The following is a 25,293-nucleotide window of genomic DNA, read 5'->3' as shown; positions in this document are numbered from 1 at the left end:
ACCTCTGCTCATTTGACGGAATCCGTGACGACTCCGAACGAGACGGGATGCATAACATTTGGCCAATCGTTCAAATTACAGAACGACACACAGTCCTTATCTTTAACCCTTTAAAGGGCAAGAGACTATTTTTGGTAATTTAATAAAATTAGCCTCACAAAGACCTGACATCCACACATGTGGACATCATATTTTGTGTTGTGCCTATTTAACATTAATATTTGTCATGAAAGAATTGACGGCCAATTTAAATTATAGATATATTTGTTCAAATTATTATTAATAGTTATCTTTAAAAGTAGGAATATAAAATCACAAATTAAATTAAATACTCCTGAAATTAATAATAACAGAAATACACTGGTGATGGACCCCTATAACATTGTAAGGTTGATAAATATGACATAAAGTAGCATTAATAACGGACAACCAAATCTACAAAGAGATTATTATCAAAGTTTTAACATGAAACAGTGGAAGTCATTCACCTTTGGAATGTAAAGGTCACTAACGGAAGAAAGGAATTTTGTTATTGAGCTCAAATTTTCAGAGTAGTTGATATGAGAAGAGAAAGGGTCAAAGGTCAAAAATGTGAAATATGGCATTAAATCCAAGTTGTGTTATGTCACTAATTCGTTCATATAATGAGCCGGAATGCATGTTATGTTTCTAAATTGAAATATCAATCAACGGAAACAAAGTGTACACTAACTTCCTCATTGAAAATAGTGACCACCATTTTTTTTGGGAAATTAGTGCATCAATTACTTCAAGTAGCACATTGAAAACAATGGTTAATGCAAACAACAACTAGAAAACACAATTTTGCTGTAAAACAAGACTTTATTTGTCAAGGTTTTGCTGGGAAAAAAGTTTTCATGTAAAGAATCGGAGTCATGCAACTGTTTAGAGTCTAAACTCTAGTCTAGACTGTCTTTGGAGAAATAATTGAGTACCGTCTCATGCATTAGGAGACTAATTCAAAAGTTCAGAAATATCAAAACAGTATATTCTTCCACAGGATTGTTTGATTCACACTATATCCAAATCATAACTGCATTGTTGTATACAGAGTATGTATTTATTCCAATAGTAGTAACTGGCATTTTGGCATTTATGTGCTATATTACATAAGTGCTGTAAAAACATATTCATTATGTATGCGTACAATATTTTTCGGACTATAAAAAGCACAATCAGTGTGTTGGTTTATTTTCATGTTTAAAGTGCACTTGATTATAAAGCGCATTGAAAATTGTGGAGAACATAAAAAAACATTTATAGCCTGAAAAATCTGGTATGTGTGTATGTATGTGGAGATATATATACACACACACATCCACAGAAACATACCATTTTGTACTTGCTACAGTCAATGTTCCCCTTAAAGGAAATTGGATATTTTCCAACTAGCCTGGGAGTAAAAGGACTCATCTGTACATTATGTGTGACCTTCATTTTGGAGTTCAGCGTTTCAGCACTCGGACTATGAAACATGTATCGACACAGTGTTTGGGCATGTAATATTAGTGGTTACCATGACAAAAAAAAGACTGGAAATGCAATTTACTTCACATCATGCAACCTTTAGCTACACTTTAAAACCTGTAAACATTTGGCACAATCATCAGCCCACACCATCTCACACACAATATACAGTGGCTAAAGAAAGTACTACAAGTAGAAGACAGTTAATATCAGTAGAAGTCTATCAGTCAATATTTCAGTCAGCAACAGATTTGTCCAAGTTTTTTAAGACTCGCGGTACTCAAACAACAAAAGAAAGAAATGGTAACGATGTGCAAAACAACCCAAGTGTGTGCACTTTCTATACCCACTGTATTTTGTAAACAAACAATCACGAGCAGACAGTAAACAGCAGAAATAGTCGTGTGCAGTTGGTGTTGAGTTCCTTCCTTTTCCAAAAGTCATAGAAGCTGACTTGCTTGCCTTATGCTGTTCCGTACGCCCTCCTGCCCTCCACATTACACTCACCGCCACGGCTTTTAGACCGCAAATACGACGACACCAGCTCCAGAGAAGAGGACCAGGGTGCACCGGGCTCAGTCATCCTCCTCCTCTCCATCCTCAGCCGTAGCCGAGAGAATGTTGTGCTTGAAGCAGTTATGAATATAGTTGACTACTGTGCGCTGGAAGTGCTGGATGCTGCGCGGTTCCCGCAATACGTGACCCTCATCCGGGTACAACTGCAAGGAGTAATTAGCCTCCACTCTGACCAACCGGCTCAGGAGTTCCGCGCTGTGCTGGAAGTGGACACTCGCTGCGGTTAAACAAAAAACACACTAGTTTGTTAGGATTAAGTTGGGAAAATGTTAGCGTGATCGGGAATATGTACCATCTGCAGTTCCGTGTAGAATAAGAAAGTTTTCGTCTTTCAGTTTGTAGACCTCATCCAGCAGAGAGGCAGTCTGCAATAAAAATTAAAATTATAGTGCACATTAAATTCACGTAACAATTGCATCAACCCAATTGATTTTGGCTTTTAAATAATGTTGGCTACTAAGTGCAGGTTTCTAGTTTACTTTTAAGTCCTGTCTTAGTGACAAATCATGGATAAATCGACAGTGTTACAGTAATACCTCGATTATCGCAGTAAATGGGTTAAAAATGGGTTATTATTAAATTAAAAAATAATAATAATACATTTCAGTGCTGAGTCCTAGTAGAAAGAATGGCTTCTGGTTACGAGTTTCAGATTTGATTTTCACATTTTTATGAACCTTAAAAATAAATAATTAATTATCTATAATTATTAATTTATTTATTTGTAAAGTTTCAGTGTAAAAGCTTACCGAGTAAATGTGTTCTTCCTTTGTTGGAAGACCCAGATACCGCTCAGAGAATGCTGCACCTGAAACATTAGAATAACCTTTAATGTCTAACACGAGTAGAAGTATAGTATGAAATAATTTCATCAACTGTTGGGTAAGGTAGATAGAGCGTTCAGTTAATAGGACAAATAGCAGATAGGCAGGTTGTTAATGAATACTTAGGCAGGCAGTGCCGGCTGGTGAATTGGTTCATCAATAGTTACAATAATCGTTTTGTGATATATAATATGAACACATTCACCAAGTTAAAATGCACTACACTCTGGTCACGTTCACCCAATATACTTAAAACACCATCAAGCATGATAACAATATATGGGTCACTTCACAAAGCTTGGACAGGACAGATATTTTAAAATGATAATAAGAATAAAATAAAATAAAACTTACTGTAAAGCCTAAAATCTGTTATTGGGGCCACTACAGCTGAGCACTGAAAGAGCTTCTCTGTTGCAGTTAACATTTTGAGAGTCAAGTGTCCACCAAATGCCTGTTGGAAAAACAAATATGCCTGAATGTAGTAATACTAAAATCATTTTGGGAGTGCTGATCTAAGAATTAAAAAAAAAATTAAAACATTTAACCTTGCCATAAAGAGCCATCCGGCGATCGTCAATAAACGGCAGCTTCATCAACAGTCTGAAAATGCCATGGAAACCATGTACTATTTAGTTACTTTTTACAGGCACCGCTGCCATGTTTTCTGTTGGTGTTGTGTAGAACCCACTCTGCAACTTCCAAATGATCTTTGACTTGAAGTGAACCAAGCCTGCGGGGGTCTGAGGTGGGGGTCTTCTGTCCACGGCCATCCACCCACGCCAACGCTACATTATGCGAGCTGCAGAGGACCTGAGGCCAGTCAAGTTCAAACTCTTCTGTCACAGAATGACTACCGGGATGGTCGTTGCTGAATGATGACATGAAGAAGAAAACCCAAGAACTTTAAAATGGCAATGTTGGGGTAAAACTGATACTCCGGGTCAGTAGAAGTATCGACTTACAAAATGATAAGCAGAGGGTGTAGGTTAGCCTCATAACCTTGTGGTAAAGATAATTTCAGGTGCATATCTGAGGAAAGTAAATGCAATTTCCAATTAGATACTAAGGTAGATGGCAAAGTAATTTGGGATAGTTCAAGACAGAAATGACTCTGATTGGAGATAAAATATGTCAGTTTGCTGTCATAATAAATGTTTGTTATACCATGGGTGTCCGCAGAAAAGGTCCTGAACAGAGTCTCGGGAAGACGTTTGTCTTCTAGTGCTTTGGAGAGAGGAGTGTTATCCTCCAAGATAACGTATCCTAAAAAAGTTTAAAGACACATTTCATTTTCATCTCAGTGTCGAGATGAATCACGAAGATTCAGAACCACATAAATTGAGATTTTATAGGATGGAAGCCACATAACGGGGGAAAATAAAATGCTACATTTAAGGCGGACAGCCTAAATGCTTTCCAAAGGACAACAATAACAATATACTATCCACCGCGGCTTTCGAGGCCAACTTTCTGTATACTCACTGGAGGGGTCCTTTAAGTAGTGGACTGTCACTTTTGGAATTCCTGGACCTGATGAAGTGATCAGATATTTGAAAACAAAGATTAGACGTCTACATTAAAGAAAAAAAAAAGGATCAGAGTTGTAATTTGACTGAAATGATCCGATTTTAAAGTTTACACATTGAAGATTAAAAGTGCAATATCTTCGATTGCTTTTTCATGGCACTTGTATTATTTTCTGTTAGAATTTGAAAGATAGGATTGCTAATATTCCGGCGCATCTTGGCTCTCACCAAGGCAGCGGAGAGTAAAGTAGGTGCAATTGGGACTGAATTCGGCTTGAAAGAAGTTGCATCCATCGAGGAGGTTGCAGGTGATGCACTGGCGGTGAAAAGCTCCGTGCACATCCACGCTTGAAATCAAGAGATGCGTTTAGTTACAAATGGCAATGGTTCATGCTAATTTTCTACACAGCCACATTCACTCCTAAATGGAAAGCAAGGGATTGTCATGATTAGAATGAGCTATCGTTTAGCCCTGTTACGGTTAACCACTCTCCAAACACTTTAATTTATACAAAAATTAAGATTTAAAATCACCATGTGGGCTTTAAACCTCTTCAAATGACTTTTTATTAAACTATACAAACCCAGATTTTACACCGAATATGCTAATCTGTGAGTACAATTACTCTAGTTCAGCATTATATCAATATCTTGCTTGGTGGTGCGCAGTGACCTTTTTCTATTGGAAAAAGAAATATGTGCCTTGCTTCGATTAAGTTTAGGAAACACCGCCCTAAGACGATGGCCTGCTGTTTTCTATGAAGCCTCAAGCAACGTCAAACTTGTTTGGCAGAGTGGATTGAACTGATTGAACTTGATTTTGATGCTTCCCTCAAAATTTTTGACTGAAAACTGTTATGTACAAGGTTTCCCAAAGTTGTGAGTAATGACATTGTTGGCACATCACCAAAAGTACATTGGGAAAAAATTAATGCTTTTATTCAGGCGAAAGGCAGGCGGCACCCTAAACTGGTCGCCAGTCAGTTGTCGGGCACACAGAGAGACAGACAACCACTCACACTGCCACCAAGTGGGAATCGAACCCAGACTGCTTGCACCATCAGGTGGCTAATACTTTCATATGATTAACTATTCATTTTTTCCAAAACGCTATCCTTGCTTGTAGAGAAATCTAAATGTATGATATACTATATGTTATGGAGATTCTGCCTGTGGGTTGAAGTTTGATGGTAAAAATTTCCTGGCAATCATGAATCAGAATGACAAGATTCTATCACTTAATTACTATATGTGAAATAAACTCTGACTGTGGGACTTTAAATTCATTTGATGTGGGAGGGACTGGCAGGGATCATTCACTGTCAGCACTCCAAGATTAAATACATTTCACTTCTATTGCTGTGGATGGCAACGAAAACCGATTCTTCATTGCCATTCCTTCTTGTTAAAATGAATTTTATCACCGCAATTGGCAGCATATGAGTTAAATACGACAATCACACCCGATGATGGTTTTATGGTTTGCATTGTTATGCAACTTAACGACATCCCCTTGCCGCACCTATGCAATGACAATTTACCTCCTGGACTTTGAGGTGCATTCCAATCCACATTTGCAAGCCTCTATGTACTCGGAAATGTTGACTTGTCAGTTTTAGTTAATGAATACAGCATTCTTGTATTAGCGTAAACTTACCTGTAGAGGTGCCTGGCTTGTCTGGATTCCTCCGTACTCAGGAAATAGCTGTAGGCCATAAATTAAGACCAAACTGGTTATGATAATAATCGTCATTATATTTGTAATAATAATAAAAAATAATAATTAATCATTAATCATTTGAACTTGGACAAAACAGCTATTGATTCATATGGGAGGACAGGGGAGTGGCTTCCGCTTGCGAGTTTTAGCATGGATTTTCATATTTTTATGTACTTAGAAAAAAATTAAACGCCAAAAAAATTTCCCCGATGATTTCTGTGATGTCGTGAGACCGCGAAAGTTCAAGCCGCAATATCCGAGGATTACTGTAATTCCCATTTGCAATAATTTACTATATCAATAGGCCAAAGGAATCTCATGGTGGTGCACCATGTGTTGATTTGCATGGATTTTATATTATATATTAGAACTTTGATCAATCTCTGTTTTCAAATTTTAGAAAAATGCCCGAACTAAACTATAATCTAAATCCAAATACCATCAGCAAGTATTCCTACAAACTATTCAAACAAACTACCCTTTTGATTCCTTCTTGTTACTTTAAAAAGCAATAAGAAATCCATCAATAGTTTTTTAGTGAAAAATTTACAGTAAAAAGGATATCACTTACATCTTTCCGGCTTTTTCATCCAGGGCGCAAAGCGAGGTGACGTCCCAGCTTCCAGATGTCAAAAAACGGGGAGGGATAGACGGAACGCTGTGCTGTGAGGACATTAAAAGTCAAATTCATGATAATTATGTTTGAGCAAGAAAGGACATTCAATAACCCGGTGAGAAATGTTCCATTCACTAATGGGCCCCACGGGAAGGTCTCACCTTTTAATGGCAAATGCACTTAAGTGTTAATGACAAATAAGACAAAAATGTCCTATTGTAACATTTCTAACAGCACTATTTCTCTTCTCTTCACTTTGTTTGGTGTGCTGAGGATCAATTGGAGTGGCCAAACAAGAATGTCTTGGTCATGATTTATCTGGAGTGAGGACGAATGTGCAATAAATGCAAACAAGGCAAGGATGCCTGGAAGCAAGTCTTGTTTTACTTCACCTCCGCTGAAGGATTAATGGACAATTTGGAGGAAATAAACACTAATCAGTCTAAGACAGACCTGGGCTGAAAGAGTGGCAATGTGGTTGAACTCTCCACGGGCACCCTGCTTGGCAGGCAGGACGGCGTAGAACACAGCGCCGTCTTCTGAGAAAAGAGGCATGTCCTGCGGAGATTAAAAAGAAAGAGGAAAAAAAAGCACCAAACAACACTTCAAGTCAGCAAAAATACAAGATATTAAATAATGAATACCAGCATTTCAGTTCAAATTGAATTAAGTTTTTTTAAAGTCGGAATTGTCCACAAGAAAAAGAAGTCATGCCTTATTTTCATGTGTTAATTTTCAGAAATTTGAATCTCTAATTAGTTTCGTCCATTTGAAGTCACTGTAATTTATTGGGCGTTTCATGCTTTATTATAAAATATGCAACTGAGGAGGAATATTTGCAATTCTGCGTACCTGCCATTGGCGGTGAATTATATCCGAGGTCATCTTGTGTTTCTTCAGAGGGAATACATTAGAATTGTTAGTGCATTCTAAATATTAAAAATATTAGCAACATAAAAAAAAGACACAAATCTAAAATAAACTTGTAGGCAGAACTCAAGCAAAAAAAATGTATATACTCTCAATTCTGTAATATATTTGATGAAAAATGTCATTTTTACAAATGTGTTATTTAATCACACTGTAAATCACCTATGTAACAAATGTACAGAACATCTAATCATCTAATGTGGGTCGAGCACTTTTGCAGTGCATTAAAGTGAGTAACTTCCCCTTCTAGTGGAGGATGTATGTAAATATTCCTTGACATTAAGGAACATTTATCTTCATGCTGCAAAATATATTCAGCAATTTCTATTAGTGTAGTAAACATTGACCAAGCTGAGAAAATCTATTCCGAATGTGACTAATGATGATTACCCACCTCTGCGCACGCCCCCGTGGTGGCCTCGCAAACGCAAAGCACCGAATGGTTCTGAGCCCTGTTCAGCCAACGAACGGCCAGCCGGGTGCTGCTGATCCAGGTCACCATGGAGATGTAGCCCTCTCTGCAAGAAACAGCAGGACATTATTTTCATGAGGCAAATTCCTTTTACAAGGCTGAATTGCACATGGTCAGACAAATAAAAAAATGCCAAAAGTTGAGAATTAAGGATTATTAAATTTAATGGGATCCTTATTTTAAAAGTTGATGACTTACCTGGCTTGTACTACATCAGGAGGCAACATTTCCACCGTGTGTGCCGGTCCATACAGGTTCACAACAAACAGGTTAACTGACGGGATATTGGAGCCAGCCTATGAACACAATCGATAGACACATGTTTCTGGATATAAGGACAATTTAATGTTGGTTGAGGAGTCAAAACAACCGTGTTTCCAATTGCATGTGAGTCATTTGATTCATGTGTTTTGGTTCATCTGTCAATGCCAGCAATATTCTGGAAGATGACAGGCAAATTAAGAAATGCTCTTCCACCAGATAACAGATGGTGAAAGTGTGTTTACATGGTCTCAATTCATAGAACAGAGTAATATTTCAGCTATGTTCAATAAAACAAATTCAGATTAGCCATATAAAGAATTAAGTGTGAGTGCGCCATTTAAAAAAAATTGATTTCAATGCATAGTATGTACAATTATATATTCAAATTTGATGTCAAATCACGGGTGGCTCGGCGGCTTCACCGTGGGAGACCTGGGTTCAAATCCAACTCGGTCCACCTGTTTGGAGTCTGCATGTTCTCCCTGTTTTTGCACTATTCAATGAGAATTAAGGTGCCATATTTTGTTTTAGGAAAACTCTAAGTCGTCAATATATTTATGTTAAAACTGAGTTGTTTGATATATACATAATATTTAAAGTACAACCTACCTTAGGGTAGGGGAAGATCAAATTGGTGGGATAGAGGCCTCCCAAAAATTGCGGTATTTCCATAAGGGGCGTGGCAGAGTTGTTGATGCTGAGGTAAGCCAGGCGAGCCCCATCCACGGACCACCAGTGGGCAGCGTAAGACAAAAGCACCTCCTCTTTTTCCCCCCAAAAAAGATGTAGGCATAGGCAAATTAAAAAAAAACTAGCAATTACTTCCATATATCCAACATTTTCATTTGGCGCTTGGCAAAGCGTTGTATCCTACCTTCGTAGGTCCAATCTGAAAGCCCGTTCACCACATGCTTTCGGTCACCGGTGAATGTGAGACGAAGAGCTTGGCTGCTCACACTGGATTTGTAGTAGATGTCTCCATCGAGAACAAAGGCCTGGCAATGAAAGAAAGCCAGCAAATCCTTGAAACGGTGCTTTACCGATTTTATAGCTCACCAAAAAGAGGGAACACCATCTAATTCCACATGAAAGTCAGTTTTTTAACTGTATTAAACATGATTCTTCCTGCTGGTGTCCTTTTAGGTCAGGGGTGTCAAACAAACGGCAGGCGGGCCGGATCGAACCCCTCGTAGGCCGCGTCTGGCTGGGGTTGTTGTTTTGCCTGAATTCAATGAACTCAATTTTAAGAGTGCGGTTTATACACGAGTAAATACGGTAACTCATTGCCTGCTATTGACAACAATATATGTTCCTTTCACCTACATTGGCAGTGGATGCTCAGCTTAGAGTGCCATTGACGTCTAGCGACGTGAATGGCGGCCAGTCAATTAACTTTTACTAAAATAAAAAACTCTTGACGCCCCCTGTCCCAGGTGAACACAGGTGTCATATTCAAATCCTGCCATACCATTTGATTCCCTTGAGGTCCCCAGGAAGCGTACTGCAACTTGACCTCCTCCTCCTCCAGTGGTGGCCTAAGCTCCAGTCGATCTCTGCAAAACACACATAACATCGAACATCCGTCAAACCGCCGTTTTGAGCCGGTTTCCCGCTCTCCAATTTCCACAGTTGCTACGTAACCTGGCCTGAAAGATGCTCTGGTGTCTGAGCAAGATGCAGAGAACGGGAAAGAAAAAGAGAGAAAATGGAGTTGGTTCATGCAAGGGGTGCAACATCTCCAATCCCTCCTTTGGCTTGGCTGCCTTTGCAAGGAAAAACCTCCCAATTACCATCAGAAGGCGATCGCTTTCACGGCTTGGCTTGCCATTCCTTTTGTGAATAGTTCCCCAGAGGATCGGCTTTCCCTTATCATTCACGTAATGTTGACAATGATTCTCAGGCAGTGGAATCTGAGGAGAGAACGCTAATGAATGAATGTAATATGTCTGACGCAAGCACCAGGCTCGGATTGGATGAGAGGAGTTTGTCAGTCTGCACGTCTGCCGGCATGCAGCCCATGCATTGGCATTCAGGGGTCCACCTACCCGGTGGCCACGTTGTAGATAGCAAAGGTGCCTGTGAAAGACTGAGAGAACACCTGAAAGAGGTAAAGGAGATCACGCAGAGGCGCAGTTTGGCTGCACAGGCTTATTAACGTATAGCAAACGTTTGGATTTTAAAGCAATAATTTGATCAGATGATCATGAACAAAATCAAATCTGAAAAGGGAAACATTCAATCACAGCGATGGTAAAGTTAGAAGGGTTCTTCTGCTAAGTTCACATTGTGGCTAAAAGCCTTCACTGTGAGATCTATACTGGCCAAATCTAGTGTCACAAGCATCAGCAGATCCTAGAATCATTAAATTAACACGTCCAGGAAGACTAATGACCAGCTTCTTTGTGTCTGCGTGTGCATTTGTGTGTGAAAGTGTGTGTTTTGACTGCAATTGATTGCCGTATAACCTGATGAATTCAAGGTGATACATTGATTCTTGCCATTCCGCTCGGTGGGTTTCAGACCCAAAAGAGGCAATTTTCCCATTGGCCTTTGCGAGCCTTTCGGCAATCGAGTCCTTACAGAAATGAAATGTCACGTCCCAGACAAAGCACACTTGAAGAAGGGATATTGGATTTGTCTCTTGGTTTGGGAGTGATGCAAGGTCGAGGCTGCAAGGGATACGAGGAGGTCAATTGGGAGCCTCGGGAAAAGAAATGGGAAAATAATTGAGCAGACATATCCGGGTCAGAGCGTGAGGTGTGGCCAGACATCAAGGTTAAAATTCCTAACAAAATACAGAGCGGACCAAACAGTGATCTGAAGGGGGAAAAAGCCTAGAGTTTTTCATATTCATGTTCAAAATGGATGTTTATGTTCTTGAATTGGTGTCAACACTAGGGTCATCACTTGGGTTGCAGGGGTGCCGGAGTCTATGCTAGCTGACTTCGGGCCAGAGCCAATCACATTCACACTCATAGCTAGGAGCAATTTAGAGTGTCCAGGAAGTCTACCATGCATGTATTTGGAATATGTGAGGAAACCAGAGTACCTGGAGGAAACCCACGCAGGCTCAGGGAGAACATGCTAACTCCACACAGGTGGACCGACCAGGATTTTAACCCAGATCCCCAACTGTGAGGCCGACATACTAACCACTCCTTAATGAATGCAATTCCCCTTATCAAGCATTTGTACGGAACATTACCGCTTCATAAAGGGAATTGCAATCATTAAAAGTGGAGCAATTGGCCGAGGTTGACAGGTATGATTATCCACAAACATCTCTCCCTGATTCCCACGCAGCTAAATATCCTGACTCTCTCCAAAAAATTATTATCACCCAGCAGGCTTCCCTGAAACCCTAATGGAAAAGCAACTTTTTTGCACAGCTTCCTGAATGGTTTCTCTGCATTGTCCTGCCACTCGCTAAGCACCTTTGCCGTTTCCAAACACTAATCTCAACGATGGATTTTAACTGGATGGTATATCTAGTCACGGAATCCTATTTCCTCCAAGACCGCCACCCACTGACGTCCCCAATTCCACCACTGCTACTTCCTCTCTTGCTCTCCTCTCGGCTGTAAACTGCACAAGTCAGCATAAATTGCCTCGAGATAGGCAGAAAAAAAACACGAGTGGGGGAGCAGCATAAGGAATTGGGTGGGTTGGGTTTCTTCACGCAAAGACGAACGGTGGGCTCACGCTGTAACTGGGGAATGCATGATTGAAGGTGACGGCTTCCATCCCACCTGCCACCCCTGTCTTTGGATGTTTCACATTGTTGCTGCATACCAATGACGGTGGCAAGAACCCAAGAAAAACAAAGGGGGTCGTCAGAATCCATCTTCGATAGCACTTCTCCTATTTAGGGTGGCTAGTCAACTGAATTTGGAGCAGAGGTGGCGTACTAACAGTCAATTGCCTTTACAGTAAAATACTAAGACACAATAAAAGTAATACGGGCAATTTGAGATACGAGTAAAATTTCGAGCAAACGGTTGCCTTGAGATACGAGACAAATATTGATATACGAGCAGACGCGAGAGGCTGCTCATAAGAACATCATGGGCACTGGTTTTTGGTCGCAGCTCCCTCATGTAATGTCTATATTGTAATCCAAGTTCATTTAAATTTGTTAATGTTATGTTACGAGCGCATTGCTGTGCAAAAAGCTCCAGCACCCCATGCAACCCTTGTAAGGATACGCGGTTCAGAAAATGAATGAATGAATTGCAAATGAAGGAAATGCAAACAAATATACAGCTGTGGTCTTGATTCTTATGATGAATATGGTAAGGTCTATATTTACATACAAAAAGACTAAGACAACGTACCTGAATCAATTATATACCAAAAGAGAGGTACTTGTTTCATTCCCCCCAACTTTTTTTAATCTGCATTTTGAGTAAAACGTCCGAGCCTTTGCAAAGCGGCTTAAAACAAATTCTGAAAAGAATCCACTGTATTTATACGAGTCACCTGACCATGCCATATACACCAGTTTTTAATTGCTCACTCCCCAGAGACCCTTCATCTCCTTTATAGTACCACCTCCTGCTGCCCATGACAGTCTATCCAAAGAGGTTATTTCATTCTTTCTAACTCTCCTGGCACGGGTTGTCTTAAATATTCAGCTCCCCATCTCGTTTCACTGACATTTTATTGAGCCAAAGTGCAGTCCGGTATGCTTGAGTTGGGACAGAGCATCATTTTTTAGGATGTGAGCCGCGAGTGCTGGGGTGGGTGAAAGCATCAGAGTACTGGCACGCCATAATAAAATGTTGAAGGAACTGCAAATTATGAACCCTGGAAAATAACTTAGAAATGCTCATAGGATAAAGTTTATGAGATGAAACATTTTATGAACTCAAACTTTTCATACACTTAACATAAGCAATTTGTCCTCTTTTGTGGACACTTGCCAATGGATTAGCATTGCACTTGAAATAAGGCTGATTCGGACAAACTTAGTGTTGACATCAATTCACCATTATTCGTACGATTGAACACGGTTAATAATTTAGGATTGTATGGCATGGGAGAAGATTAACAAAATACTTTTAATGATCTCTTTTGGAATTGTCACAAAAAGAAAATTAGTGAAGCCGAGATAGTTGAAGCCACAATAGTTGAAACCGCGATAATCCAGGGATTACTGTATATCTAAATATGCAAGATTGTAGCCATGGGCTAATTTCCATCTTTTGTCCCTTGTGTAGGTACAAGATAAACGATGACACAAACTCGACACACACACACACACGAAGCACAATTTTAAACATCGTCGTGATTGCAATTTCGTTCGTCTAACAGCCAAGCTTTAAAATGATTGGCTTAGACTTAGAGGGTCAGAGACGGGAGTTCACGTATTTTAATTGGTATTGAGTTCCAGTTATGTGCGGCGGGGACAGAGAAGGTGCTTTGGCTGAAAGTACAATTTTGGAAGGGAACTACACAGTCACCTCTAGAGCCAGCCCTTGATGATTTGCAGGATTTTTTTTGTGCCATTTTTTTTGTCTTTCTGTATATAGATGAATTTAGTTGAAAATGTGCACCAAGGGTAAATTCACAATTGTTAAGGTGGTACCTGACCTGATCCAATCAGTTCAGAGGCGGCAATATGCATTTAAAAGCATTGCTCTAACCACCATACAGCCCAAAATTTAGTTAACCCAGCCGAGTGAGGAGAGGAAATGGAGTGGAACCTACTGATTGGAGGTTGATTTGCAGTCTTGGGAAAGAACTCACCGGTTTAATGTTGTAAGCCAGTAGCACAAAGTTCTTGTCTGAAGAAACTTGAAATTTTGTGGCACTCAGGTCCTGTAAAATATAGTCCAAACAAAAAGATCATATCACAAATAATTTGTCACCAAAGTACGATCTTTGTTTAATGTTACAGAAGACGATGTGATTTTTTTTTTACCAAAAAAAAAAACTATTTTGAACAGCCCCTCCCATTCATTACTCCTGAACGATGGAGTTCCCCAAGTCTCTATCCCAGGACCTTTTGTAGTTTATTTTTTTTCTTTATTCATGATAAAAAATGTGTTGCTGTGACCATTTGAAAATGGTTTAGCAACAGGCTTTCCGTGGGCAATAAAGTATTAGAATATAAATATTGGAATATTTTGTTTTTTTTGGTCCTTCCTTCAGCAGAGTTTCAACGCATCCTCAGAGTATCCCACCGTAAACAGAGCTTTTACAATATTATTTCATAAGAGGCAGCAGCCCGGTGGGCGAGTGACTAGGGATTTACTACGCCTATAGAGGTGCTCCTAGTGCTGACTACTTTGTGTTCATTTATTTGGGGAGACCCAATTGCATCTTTTGGTGCACACCCTATACCCACATATACTTTATCTCCAGCCTGACAACAGCAGCCCGCAGTGACCCACATACTATGAGAATATATGTGTCGCACTCAGGCGATGTTAGGAGCGATGATGCGCTTGCTGTGTAAAAAAAAGAGCAGAAGAAAAATCCCCTCTGTTGAGTAAAAAGGGAAGCCAAATCCTGTCACGCTGCCTAAAAAGAATATTCCCCAACTGCAAAGTTGTATCTTAATGATAGCCAAATCATTGGGTTTGTCTGACATAAACGTTAAAGATACTCCTACAAAATTAGAATTTCTCAATCAATCATATCAATTAAACAAAGCTTCACATTGACTTTTGTGTCTTTTTATAGCAAATTTATAAATATTAAGTATCAAATCATAGCTCTCCGTTCGAGGTATTTAAGCACCCGGCCGCCATGTTTGTGTGTGACTATAAGAAATACATGCAACACTAACCATTGAGGTGTTATCCAGCAGGGTTGTTGTCAGGTTGTTGTTGAGGTTGAACGATAAGACGTGGCCTTCTCTGCTCTGCAGAACCACTTCATTTTCTGCAATAAGGAAAGAGGACATACAAGTTGACTTTTATTTTAAATTGCAGAGACAAATTTAGTGGCGTCCCCAGGGTGCCTCCACCAAGCGTGAAATTTCTGTCCATTTCTGAAAATGTATTCTGTGAGCAAGCTGTTTTGCACGTCCATGCTCATGATTTCCAACACAGGGGCCAATTTACATGGCCTCCATTTGACCCCACTTTTAGCATGTGTTTAAACACAATGCTGCATAACTGGTAAATCTGCAGTTCATTGCAACACCGCATTAATCACTCGGGTAAAACTATCACTGGGTGAACCTAGTGAATTGTCCTTCACAAGGATAAAAATAGCCCGAATATCCTAGGTTCCAAAAACTGCAAGATTACCGTATTGTCCCGAATATAAGACGAAGGCCTATTTTTCAAGACTCAATTTTGAAAAAATAAATTTTGAACACCAAATTCAATTTTTATACAGAAAATAATGACAGTGCATCTGGAACAAATGATTATAACAATATATTCAGGACAAAAGGCAAGGAATTGCCTTACGATTGGCTGGCCACCGATTCAGGGTGTCCCCCGTCCGTCTCTGGCCCGGAGTCAGCTGGAGTAGGCTCCAGCACTCCCCGCGACCCATGGGCAAGCTATTGAAGTACTTTCACAGTTTTCTGCAGACTTCATTCAAGCATGGGAAAGAAATGAGCAATGATTCCACCCACCATGGTCCTTTTGGACACCATTCAAAATCAATAGGCTCTCTGTGCATACAGAAAACTCGACATATTATGTAGACCAGTTTGGAACCTGTTGCCTCAATGGTTGATGTGTATTAAAATAAATGATCAGTACGACAGTATAACAGCTAATCGTCACATTTTGATTTCATGAAGAAAGATCTCCCCTTTTGTCCTCCTTTATTCATTCATGACTTGACGCACTCATTTCAAGTTATTGATGTGGCTGAGTCGGCAATCCACAGCGTGAATCAGATTGAATTAAGCTCTTGGAGTAACGGAAAACGATCCTTACCTGTCAGCCAGGCGACGCAAGGATTGTGAACTTTGAACTCTTCGCTCTCCAGGTCTTCCATGGTGAGAAGAACGCGGCGCAGCAACTGTGTTTCATCTGAAAATGAGATGATACATGAATGGAATTGCCAAGTCTTTTCATAGGGTTTACCTATACTACTTTTATAGTGGTTATATTTTTTTACACTTGAGAGAAATTGCTTGAAATCTGCAGTGTTTTCATGATTACGGAAGGTTTGACTCTGGAAATGGATGTCGGTATTTTGATGACTTATTTTGAGCTTTGCTTACCAGGAGTAAGGAGAGCAACGGAGAGAATGACCAATGACATGACAGCCAGAATCACCATCAAAGCGATCCCGATTCCCTTCCAATTGCGTGGTGGTCCATCTGAACTCCCCAGCTCCTGTCCCCAAAAGAGATCAGATATTTTTACTTTCACAGTGGAACAACGACATTTTCTTCCAAATGGCTTCCTTGTCCAGATGAAAGATGGATTTGCTTCTTTATCAGATCAGACCGGCAAATGTCTCAGCAATTTTATCTGCTATCACTCCGTGCACTTCATTTAGCTTAACTGAACGACGGGAAAAGTAATGCTGCTCCAATCTAAAGTGATGCGTGTGTAGCACTTGGAATTTTAATGACGCAGATTTATTATGCACTTCAGACTTTGGCGTGTTCTCCCCGGGCCTGTGTGGGTTTCCTCTGGGCACTCTGGTTTCCTCCCACATTCGAAAAACATGCTTGGTAGGCATATTGGACACTCTAAATTGCCCATAGGCATGAATGTGAGCAGGAATGGTTGTTTGACTCCTTGTGCCCTGCAATTGGCTGGCCCCCAATTCAGGGTGTGCCCCGCCTCTGGCCTGGAGTCATCTGGGATAGGCTCCAGCACCCTCCACAACCCTAATGAGGATAATGCGGTTCAGAAAATGAGATGAGACTTTGGCGTTATTCCCTCATGAGAACTTTTTTGCACATCTCATAGATCGCCTCCATAAGATTAACAACAACAAATACCCTACAAACATGCTATGATACATCATATATTGCAACACTGCTGCATGCAAGTTATCATTGGTCCCAATTGGTTTTGTTCCGTTGATATCGCCGACTGGATCCCGAGGACTTCAATCATCCCACGTAGGTTAAACTCCACATTTATTATGTCTCAGATGCCCCGGTGTTCAGTGCCAGGAACGTGGGCAGGCAGGCCGGAAGCAAAATGCAAAACAGATTGCAGCCCCTCCTTGCTCCGCGGGGCATTGCGGCTCTATTTCCGAATCTTTTATAAGAAGCAGCGAGTGGATAGCGCATCGGGCTCGCAATTCGAAGATTGAGGCATCAATTCTTCATGTGTGGAGTTTGCCTGTTCCCCCGGGTATGCGTGGGTTTTCTCCGGGTACTCAGGTTTCCTCCTACATGCCCAAAACATGCAGAGTAGGCTGGTTGAACACTCTAAATAGCACCGAGCTATAATTGGGATTGGCTCCAGCACCACCATGACCCTTGTGAGGTTAAGCAGTTCAGCAAATGAATGAAAAATAAACGCACTTAAGCATAAATATTGGCAACTAACACGCTTTCACAAATGTGACAGTTCATAAAAAGACAATTTGATCAAGAAAGGCAGTGTGATCTAACGATAATCATTAATGATCAATTATATCAAATGTTCTGGATTTCTCAAATAACGATAAATATACTAGATTGGTTGAATGAGTTTAATTAGCAATGGTGTTATTATTCATCCAGAATATCAACGCGTAGAAAAGAAACAAAATCCAATTTACAAAACAACTAGCCAAAAAAAAGTTATTTCTGAGAGCACAAAGACAATCAGTGTTTTGCAGTTGTTGTCTTTTTTCTATTCACTTAGTTGTTAATTAACCTGACAATGAAGTGCACTATTTGGCCACCAGCAGTAGAAGCGTTGATGATTGCTTCTCAACCAGTTTGCTGGCTAATGAGCCAAACGTCGGCTATCGAAAAACTCCTCCAGTCAGCCATATTGTCAAGATCGCCTCATTTCCTGCTCGCCATTTTGCAACCTTCTGAAAATCTATATTCTTCTTTTGTGCCATTTCTGTTGTCCCACAACCTTGGCTCATTCGCTGCCATTGAGAGCCATCATTGTCCAATTCATTTGAATTGGGCCAGCTGACGGTGCAAACTCAAGGACACTTTCTTCCCATACTCTACTAAGGAGGGCCTAATCAAGACTAATTTCTTATCAAACATATTTTTTTTGAGTGTGTCGATATCGTAATCCAAGTCCATTTGAATTTTCCCTCCGCGAAGTCCGTCTAACTGCTTACTATAAAACATCATAAGCACTACAGTTATTTGTTACTCTGTTAATAGATGGTGAATTAGAACAGATAAAATGTTTTTATAATCCAATATCCTGTTTTGGGTGTTCTTTCAGAGGGTTTGAACGAATTAATTTGTTTTTATTTCATTTCTATGAGAAACGTTGATCTGAGATACGAATACATCACATTAAACTCGCATCTTGAAGTACCACTGTAATTCAATTCAACTGTGAAATTAGTCCACATTAGGGATTTCCACTTTTATTCTCAATCTCTACTTCTAAGTACTGAATGTGAAGGCATATTGCCACAAGCTCTAAGGAGCGCCCTCCACACACACACACACACACACACACACACACACACACACGAGCGCAACACGTCAAATTAAGGATGTGTCACATTCATAACATCCATACGCGTGCCGTCCTACATGTAGAGAAACACAGGCATTTGTACAAGAAGGAAATTAGTCCCCAGAGTGACGAGAGGTTTTCTGGCCACCAGCACACACACATACACACGCGGAATAAATCTACCCTTAAAATCGCTGGCTCAGGCAAATACGTGACAATTGAGCGAAAGGAGGATCTTAATCAAAATGCTGATGCACCATGTTCCGATAACAGCCTCCATATGCAAACCTTCTATTAAAATGCCAGTTTATATGTCGTATTTGTAATAGAATTCAGACTGAAAAAATATCGAAATCATTTTTTTTTGGGGGGGGGGCATCGCAAGTTTATACTATTTTGCTTGCACATCATTTGTTTAAGAACATATTTGTCGGAGAAAAGCAGTATTACCTCAAAATTTGTTGGGAAAAAATCTACAAAAATGCACAATGCAAAATTCTGCCAAAATGTATTTGATTTTTTTTCCCAATGGAGAAAAAAATTGACAGTGGAATTCTTTACTGAGAACAATGAGTAAATGAATTTGGCATTTTTTATGATTTTGAAATCTGGTTTGCCTCATTAATAACGGTTTTTGGATGATATACGTCTCAATTTGTGTTTTTCATGCTAGTAAGTATTTTAAAATGACAAAAACCTGGACGTTGACCAATGTTGTGGAATTAATTGTCTTGAGCTATTTCCTAAAAAGTCCTGCTGAGCTCAGCCACAACTCTAATGAGGACAACGGCTCCACAAATTGTGGGAACGGATGAGTGAATCTTTTAGGGAACGCCCGTCGTCCTCGCTTGTCATGATCAGGAGGGCGCAATGATTTTCCCCCTTTAATTGTCAATAAGTGAAATGTTTCCACAAGGAAGAAAAGTTAAAGAAACAAAAGGCAATAACTGCAACTAACTCAGATGGGCACTTAAAAACCTAAAAAAAAAACTACAATTGCCTCAAATGTTTTGTTTTTCAACACAATTAAGGTCTTCCTTCAATTAATGCAACAACTTAAATTGTACAGTAATCCCTCGAATATTCAACTATTGCGGCTTCACTACATGGCGGAAATGATGAAAAAAAATTGTTTTTCATTCATAAAAATTTGAAAATCCACGCTGAAACTCGCAAGTGGAAGCCACTCCCCTGTCCTACACTTACTACTAGGACTCAGCAGAGAAGTAAAAAAAGAAAAAAAGAAAACATTCTTATTATTTTCCTTTTTTTTTAAAATAAGGGTGACCCTACTTCGCAGTTTTTCGTTTATCGCGGCCATCCCTGGTCTACATTAAACGCGATAATCGAGGGATTACTTTACTGTACTGCTACACCCAAACACACAATCAATTGCTGCACAATCCAGCCACAGTGAAGATTTCCTAAATTAGACTCGGGAGACGTCTTCAAGCCAATCTTCCCTCTTTGAGGTATCCCGATTTTGACGATGAATCACATGCAAAGGAGCAGTGAGGGGGATTTTCCCAATTTCCATATAAGCACAAATCAAATAAATTCTCTCCATCATGCAGTGGCATTATATAAGAAGCTCCCATCCAATAGCAGATGAGAAGTCATGACTCGTTACTGCGTGTCTTTGATGAAATACTGTAATTGCGCACAAGGGAAAGCTATAGATTAGTAAGTAGCCTGCGTACGATAGTAGTCAATAGTTGCTTTTGGGCAAAAGTCCTCAGTTGAGCAGGCCGGAACTTTGTAACGCTTAGCGGAATGGCTAAGAAAGCCGCTCTCTTAATGAGATACGGCGGTGGCATCCTATCTATCGATTGGCAACCTAACAATTCTTTATTACATGGGAAAGAAAATCTAAGAGCCATTTTAACATCAATTTCACTACAAGTCAAGAGAAGCCCGCTGCCGATAATTGGGCTTATTGTGTTTTGTTTCAATTTCGCTCAACGGGATTTTATCCGCCAGCAGCGTGACTGACGGCTGACTATTATTTTGCGGTAGCGTTTTCAATCAACTGCAAAGGAAATATGTAATGAGTAAAAACAGCAGGAGTTCTTGGTGAAATGACTGGCAGCAGATAAAAAAGATTGAGCAGAGATTCTCACCCGAGGAAAAACAATCTGAAACATAGCTCTCCTGGCTCGTTTCATGAAAAGAAATAAATGATAATAACTGGAATAGTTGGAATGCCGCTATTGGATGGAAACCAGTCCAGGCCTTAACAGGTCAGCTGGGATAGGCTCGACACATCTGTGACCCAAATGAGCAGTGCTGAAATTGAAAACTCAAAACTGGAAACTTTTTTCCAGACTTCTTGGGTTCATCGATTGACTAAGATTGCCAATTACCCAACTTGGTCCCAAAATAGTGTCATACTTTTTTTTTTTTTTTTTTTACACTTGGTAAGAGTAATTCTGCCTAAAGCATTCTTTATTGATCTGTTTGAAGTAATCTTTGACTGGCATGAACCCCAGATTTTCCTTTAATCATAAAAGTGGGGCAAGGCAGACATTCCTTGGGGTGCTTATTTATTTGGTGGTCATGCTCATACCGCAAAAGATTCATATCTTAAATAATCATTCCTCACTGAAATTGAATATAATTATTCTGTTCCTCATAAAAAAATGGTGGTACGGTCTTCCCTCAATTATCGTGACTTCACTTATCGGAAATTCACTTTTTTGTGATTTTTTTCTGCTATTAATTTATTTTTAACTTATAATAGGGGTTACTCATGTTTGCGATTTTTCAATTATTGCGGCTTTGTCTGGTCTACATTAACCGCAATATTCGAGGGATTACGGCGTACTGTGCATTTTATTTGTGTATGTACTCTGAAGTTGAACTGGCAACATGTATTGTTTGTTGTATAGTATTACCTTGACATACGAGTGTCCCAACATACGGCAAATTTGAACAAAAAAAATAAAACATGTTTTTCCATAGAAATATTTTAGGTGTTTTTTTTCACAGGGTGGGAACAGATTCATTTGAATTCAGTCATTTTATATTGGAAAATTGATTTGGGATACGAGTCAATTGACATAAGAGCTCCAACGCATTAAGCTCTTATCTCAAAGTATTACTGTAATGCTCCTCGCTGACTTTCCAAAGTCAAGGCAAAGTCATTTATATAAATACAAGATGTGTAATTGGGTTTGTTTTACAGTCCTTTCCTTCATCCATCTATTCATCTTCCATTCCACCAGCTAATTATGTGTCCACCTTAATTGGTTGGCTGAGAATCGCAGCGTGCAAGAAAACAAACAACCAGTCACGCACACACTCACACCCGGGGACAATTTGAAGCAATAGTAGACTTCCAACTGGGAGTTGCTTTAAACATTTTAAAGATTCTTTTTGAAGAAATGTTGTGATTTATATGCCAAAATGCTGGTTGCTGTGAAGTGATGACCTGGAGTTACCTGCACTCCTTTTCATCATGCGATCGTGATTCGCAGTCGCTATTGCCCCCACCCTCTTAAATATCATTCAGGTTTGGTGTTAGCGTGTTTTCTGTTGTTGTTGATTTGTCCTACAATTTATGTGATTTTTAAAATATGCAGTACAATAAAGTACACGTTTGAAGTGTCCAAGATCAATGTAACCTTTACAGAGCAGCTGTCACAGCTAGTTAGGCGAAGCTGCTGGCTCCACAAATACATTGTTGCCAGCAGGAAGCCTAATGTTCTCATTAAAAGTGCAAAACAAAAATAAGTTCAAATAAAAATATTAAATTACTGGCCCTGCAATGGGAAAATTTCACATCGCTATGTCGCGATGTACAAACGAGACATTCTACTGGCATACTGTAAATGTTTAAAATTGGGGGGCCCACATTATGACTCTATTAACGGTAATTATTGAAATGCCACCCTGTTGGATAAAAAGATAAATGACGCAATGATGAGACAGACCCTTTTTTAAAAAAAAACTTTCTTGCATTTTCAGTGTGAGATTTGACTGTGCTTGTATTGCATGATGTAGGAACTTCCAGCAAACGCAGTAGAGCCCCGCGAGACCCAATCAAGCAGCAGGATCGGTCCGCACTTGCATTTGCCCAGGGTGTCATCACGTTAGACAAAAAAAGCACACACACACACAGATACTTCTTCACAGATACTTCGACAGGTCTTGCTAGGTCGTGCATGATATTATTTCAAAACTGTGTGCTGATCTCACCAAGAAAAGGAAGCAGTTTTATAATGCATAAAGCATTAATTAGTCACCTTGGCAAGATTTTGCATTGATGCACTCATGCTGCAGTGACAGAGAAGCGTTTACGAGGAGCAGGAACATTAATCTTAATGTTTATTCTTTGGAAACAAATATTCTGAGAGATGCACCCTCAAATAGACATCCTGTAAAAACATCAGCCAAAAAAACCTTATTGTTGTATTAGGAAGATTGTTTTTTTTTTTGGTGGAGTGAGCGTGTAAATCTTATTTACACACCCACATGCTACATACATAAATCTTTTCCACCATAATATTGTGGCAGATCAAATGGCTTTTAGGCATCGTGTGTGGCAGATGGCTCCATTGTGTGTATTGTGTGTAATGTGTGTAATGTGTTGAAGTTGTGCATTGCATTGAAATTAATCTTGCATGCAGTTATTTTGTTGTGGAGGTTAACCACCAAAATCAAGGACGTTTTGATGCAAAATGTATGACCACTAATGAGTGTTATCAATAACAACAGTGTAAACACGGACATGTCAAGTCAAAACCATATTAGAGTCTATCCAGTATCACAAGTGCTTTTTAGATCTTTGCCTTTTAAATTTGAACAGTCAGCATATTAATTGCAACAAACGTTGATACTTACAAATTGAATCAATGCTTATACATCAAATTCTGACTCTCTCCAAAATGAATTATTGAAACTTTTTAAATACAGGAAAATCTGTTCAGCATTGCAAGACAGCCAGGATAGGCTCCAGCACCCCCACTATCCATGTCAGGATAAGCCTACCATGCATTTCTTTCAAATGTAGGAGGAAACCAGAGTGCCTGGTGAAAACCCATCCAGGCCCGGGGAGTACATGCAAACTCCACACAGGTGAACCTGGATTTGAACCCAGGTCCCCCACTGCGAGACAGACCCGCTAACCACTCAGGCGCCGGTCCGGCCCTAATCGCAAGTATTATGGATAATTTCAAGCGCTCAACCAACCTAGCCTGCATGTTTTTGGCATTTGGGAGAAAATTGGAGTACCCGGAGAAAACCCACACAATCCTGGGAAGAACATGCACAGAGTGGGGACCCACCTGCGATCATATTGAATTGTATTACTTTTTTCACCCAACTTGTACCGCCATGACATAAAAACTATACATTACAGAAAAGTGCTGTATGTGAAGGCCATACATTTGTGCAAAGAACATGGGTTCATTTTCCACCCAGTTACAGTGTAACTGTGCGTCAAAAATGTTCTCCGTGTCTCTTATGTGTCTGTCGATTGCCTGGCAACCAATCCGAGGCGTACACCTGCCTACTGCCAACAGTTGGCTGGGATGGACTCCGGCACCCCCCGCGACCCTCGTGGGGATAAACAGCAGAGATCATTTTATTCATGATGGAAGTGATATTTACAGCAAGAAAAATACACTCCAGTTGTCACCGACATAGACATAATAGTTCAAATGTGCCAAATCCGGGACTAAAATGCTGCATATTGAGTTCCTTCGGGCGAAAGCAAGCAAGCCAAGCAAAAAGATGCCTTTTTAATGCAAATAAAGGCGGCAGGTGGACACGTTTGGCAATGTGCTCCAAATTATAGAAACAAAGTGTGATTCAATGCACGTCCAGTGGTGCTCATTCACAATAAATGATCAAGCAAGCACACAACGTGGAGCTTTGGATAAATGTGGGTGTTTGCACACACACTCACACAAATAAATAAAGATACGTACCACCTCGGTGGTCATGTTTTGTTGAGTTGTGGCAATCATGATGCCGTCGTAATCCACCAAAAATCTGCGGATTCAGCGAGTGTGTAATACGTGGTGATCTCAAAAAACGCCGAGGAGCATCTGCACTGTTCGGCTTCTTGCAAGTTTGGTTGCTAGTGCCAAACCCCTCCCTCCATCCGTTCCTCCCCCATCCTCCGCCCCCCAGCCTCATCATTCGTTTTTCTACAATCCATTAATCTGTTATTAATCGGGGCAAATCAAAATCACTCAGCGGTTACGAATTGTTGTGTGGTCAAAAAAAAATCAATGCAATATTGACGTGTATAAAGTCTACTAACTTGACTTGAAATGAAGGATAATATTGGCC

The 25,293-nt window shown here is 40.0% G+C and overlaps 1 protein-coding gene across 1 annotated transcript; it reads right to left on the bottom strand.

Moving 5' to 3' along the window:
* Positions 1–823: 823 nt before the first annotated feature.
* LOC144201608 (inactive dipeptidyl peptidase 10) lies at positions 824–25,074 on the bottom strand. Its single transcript, XM_077724349.1, has 25 exons — positions 24,927–25,074; positions 16,614–16,728; positions 16,324–16,419; positions 15,213–15,307; positions 14,168–14,239; positions 10,465–10,517; positions 9,888–9,972; positions 9,294–9,414; positions 9,029–9,183; positions 8,354–8,451; positions 8,078–8,201; positions 7,606–7,647; positions 7,207–7,311; positions 6,709–6,800; positions 6,075–6,122; positions 4,646–4,764; positions 4,374–4,421; positions 4,056–4,154; positions 3,854–3,920; positions 3,580–3,759; positions 3,437–3,491; positions 3,243–3,342; positions 2,814–2,872; positions 2,357–2,429; positions 824–2,281 (listed from the first exon to the last, which is right to left on the bottom strand). Exons 1-25 carry the CDS (start codon positions 24,963–24,965, stop codon positions 2,064–2,066), a joined length of 2,358 nt encoding a protein of 785 aa, XP_077580475.1. The 5' UTR covers positions 24,966–25,074; the 3' UTR covers positions 824–2,063.
* Between the last annotated feature and the right edge of the window lie 219 nt (positions 25,075–25,293).

Source organism: Stigmatopora nigra, chromosome 1 (genome assembly GCF_051989575.1).
Source record: "Stigmatopora nigra isolate UIUO_SnigA chromosome 1, RoL_Snig_1.1, whole genome shotgun sequence".
NCBI classification, from domain to species: Eukaryota; Metazoa; Chordata; class Actinopteri; order Syngnathiformes; family Syngnathidae; genus Stigmatopora; species Stigmatopora nigra.
Note: the sequence above shows the minus strand (reverse complement) of the source record. Positions and strands in the feature narration are given on the sequence as shown.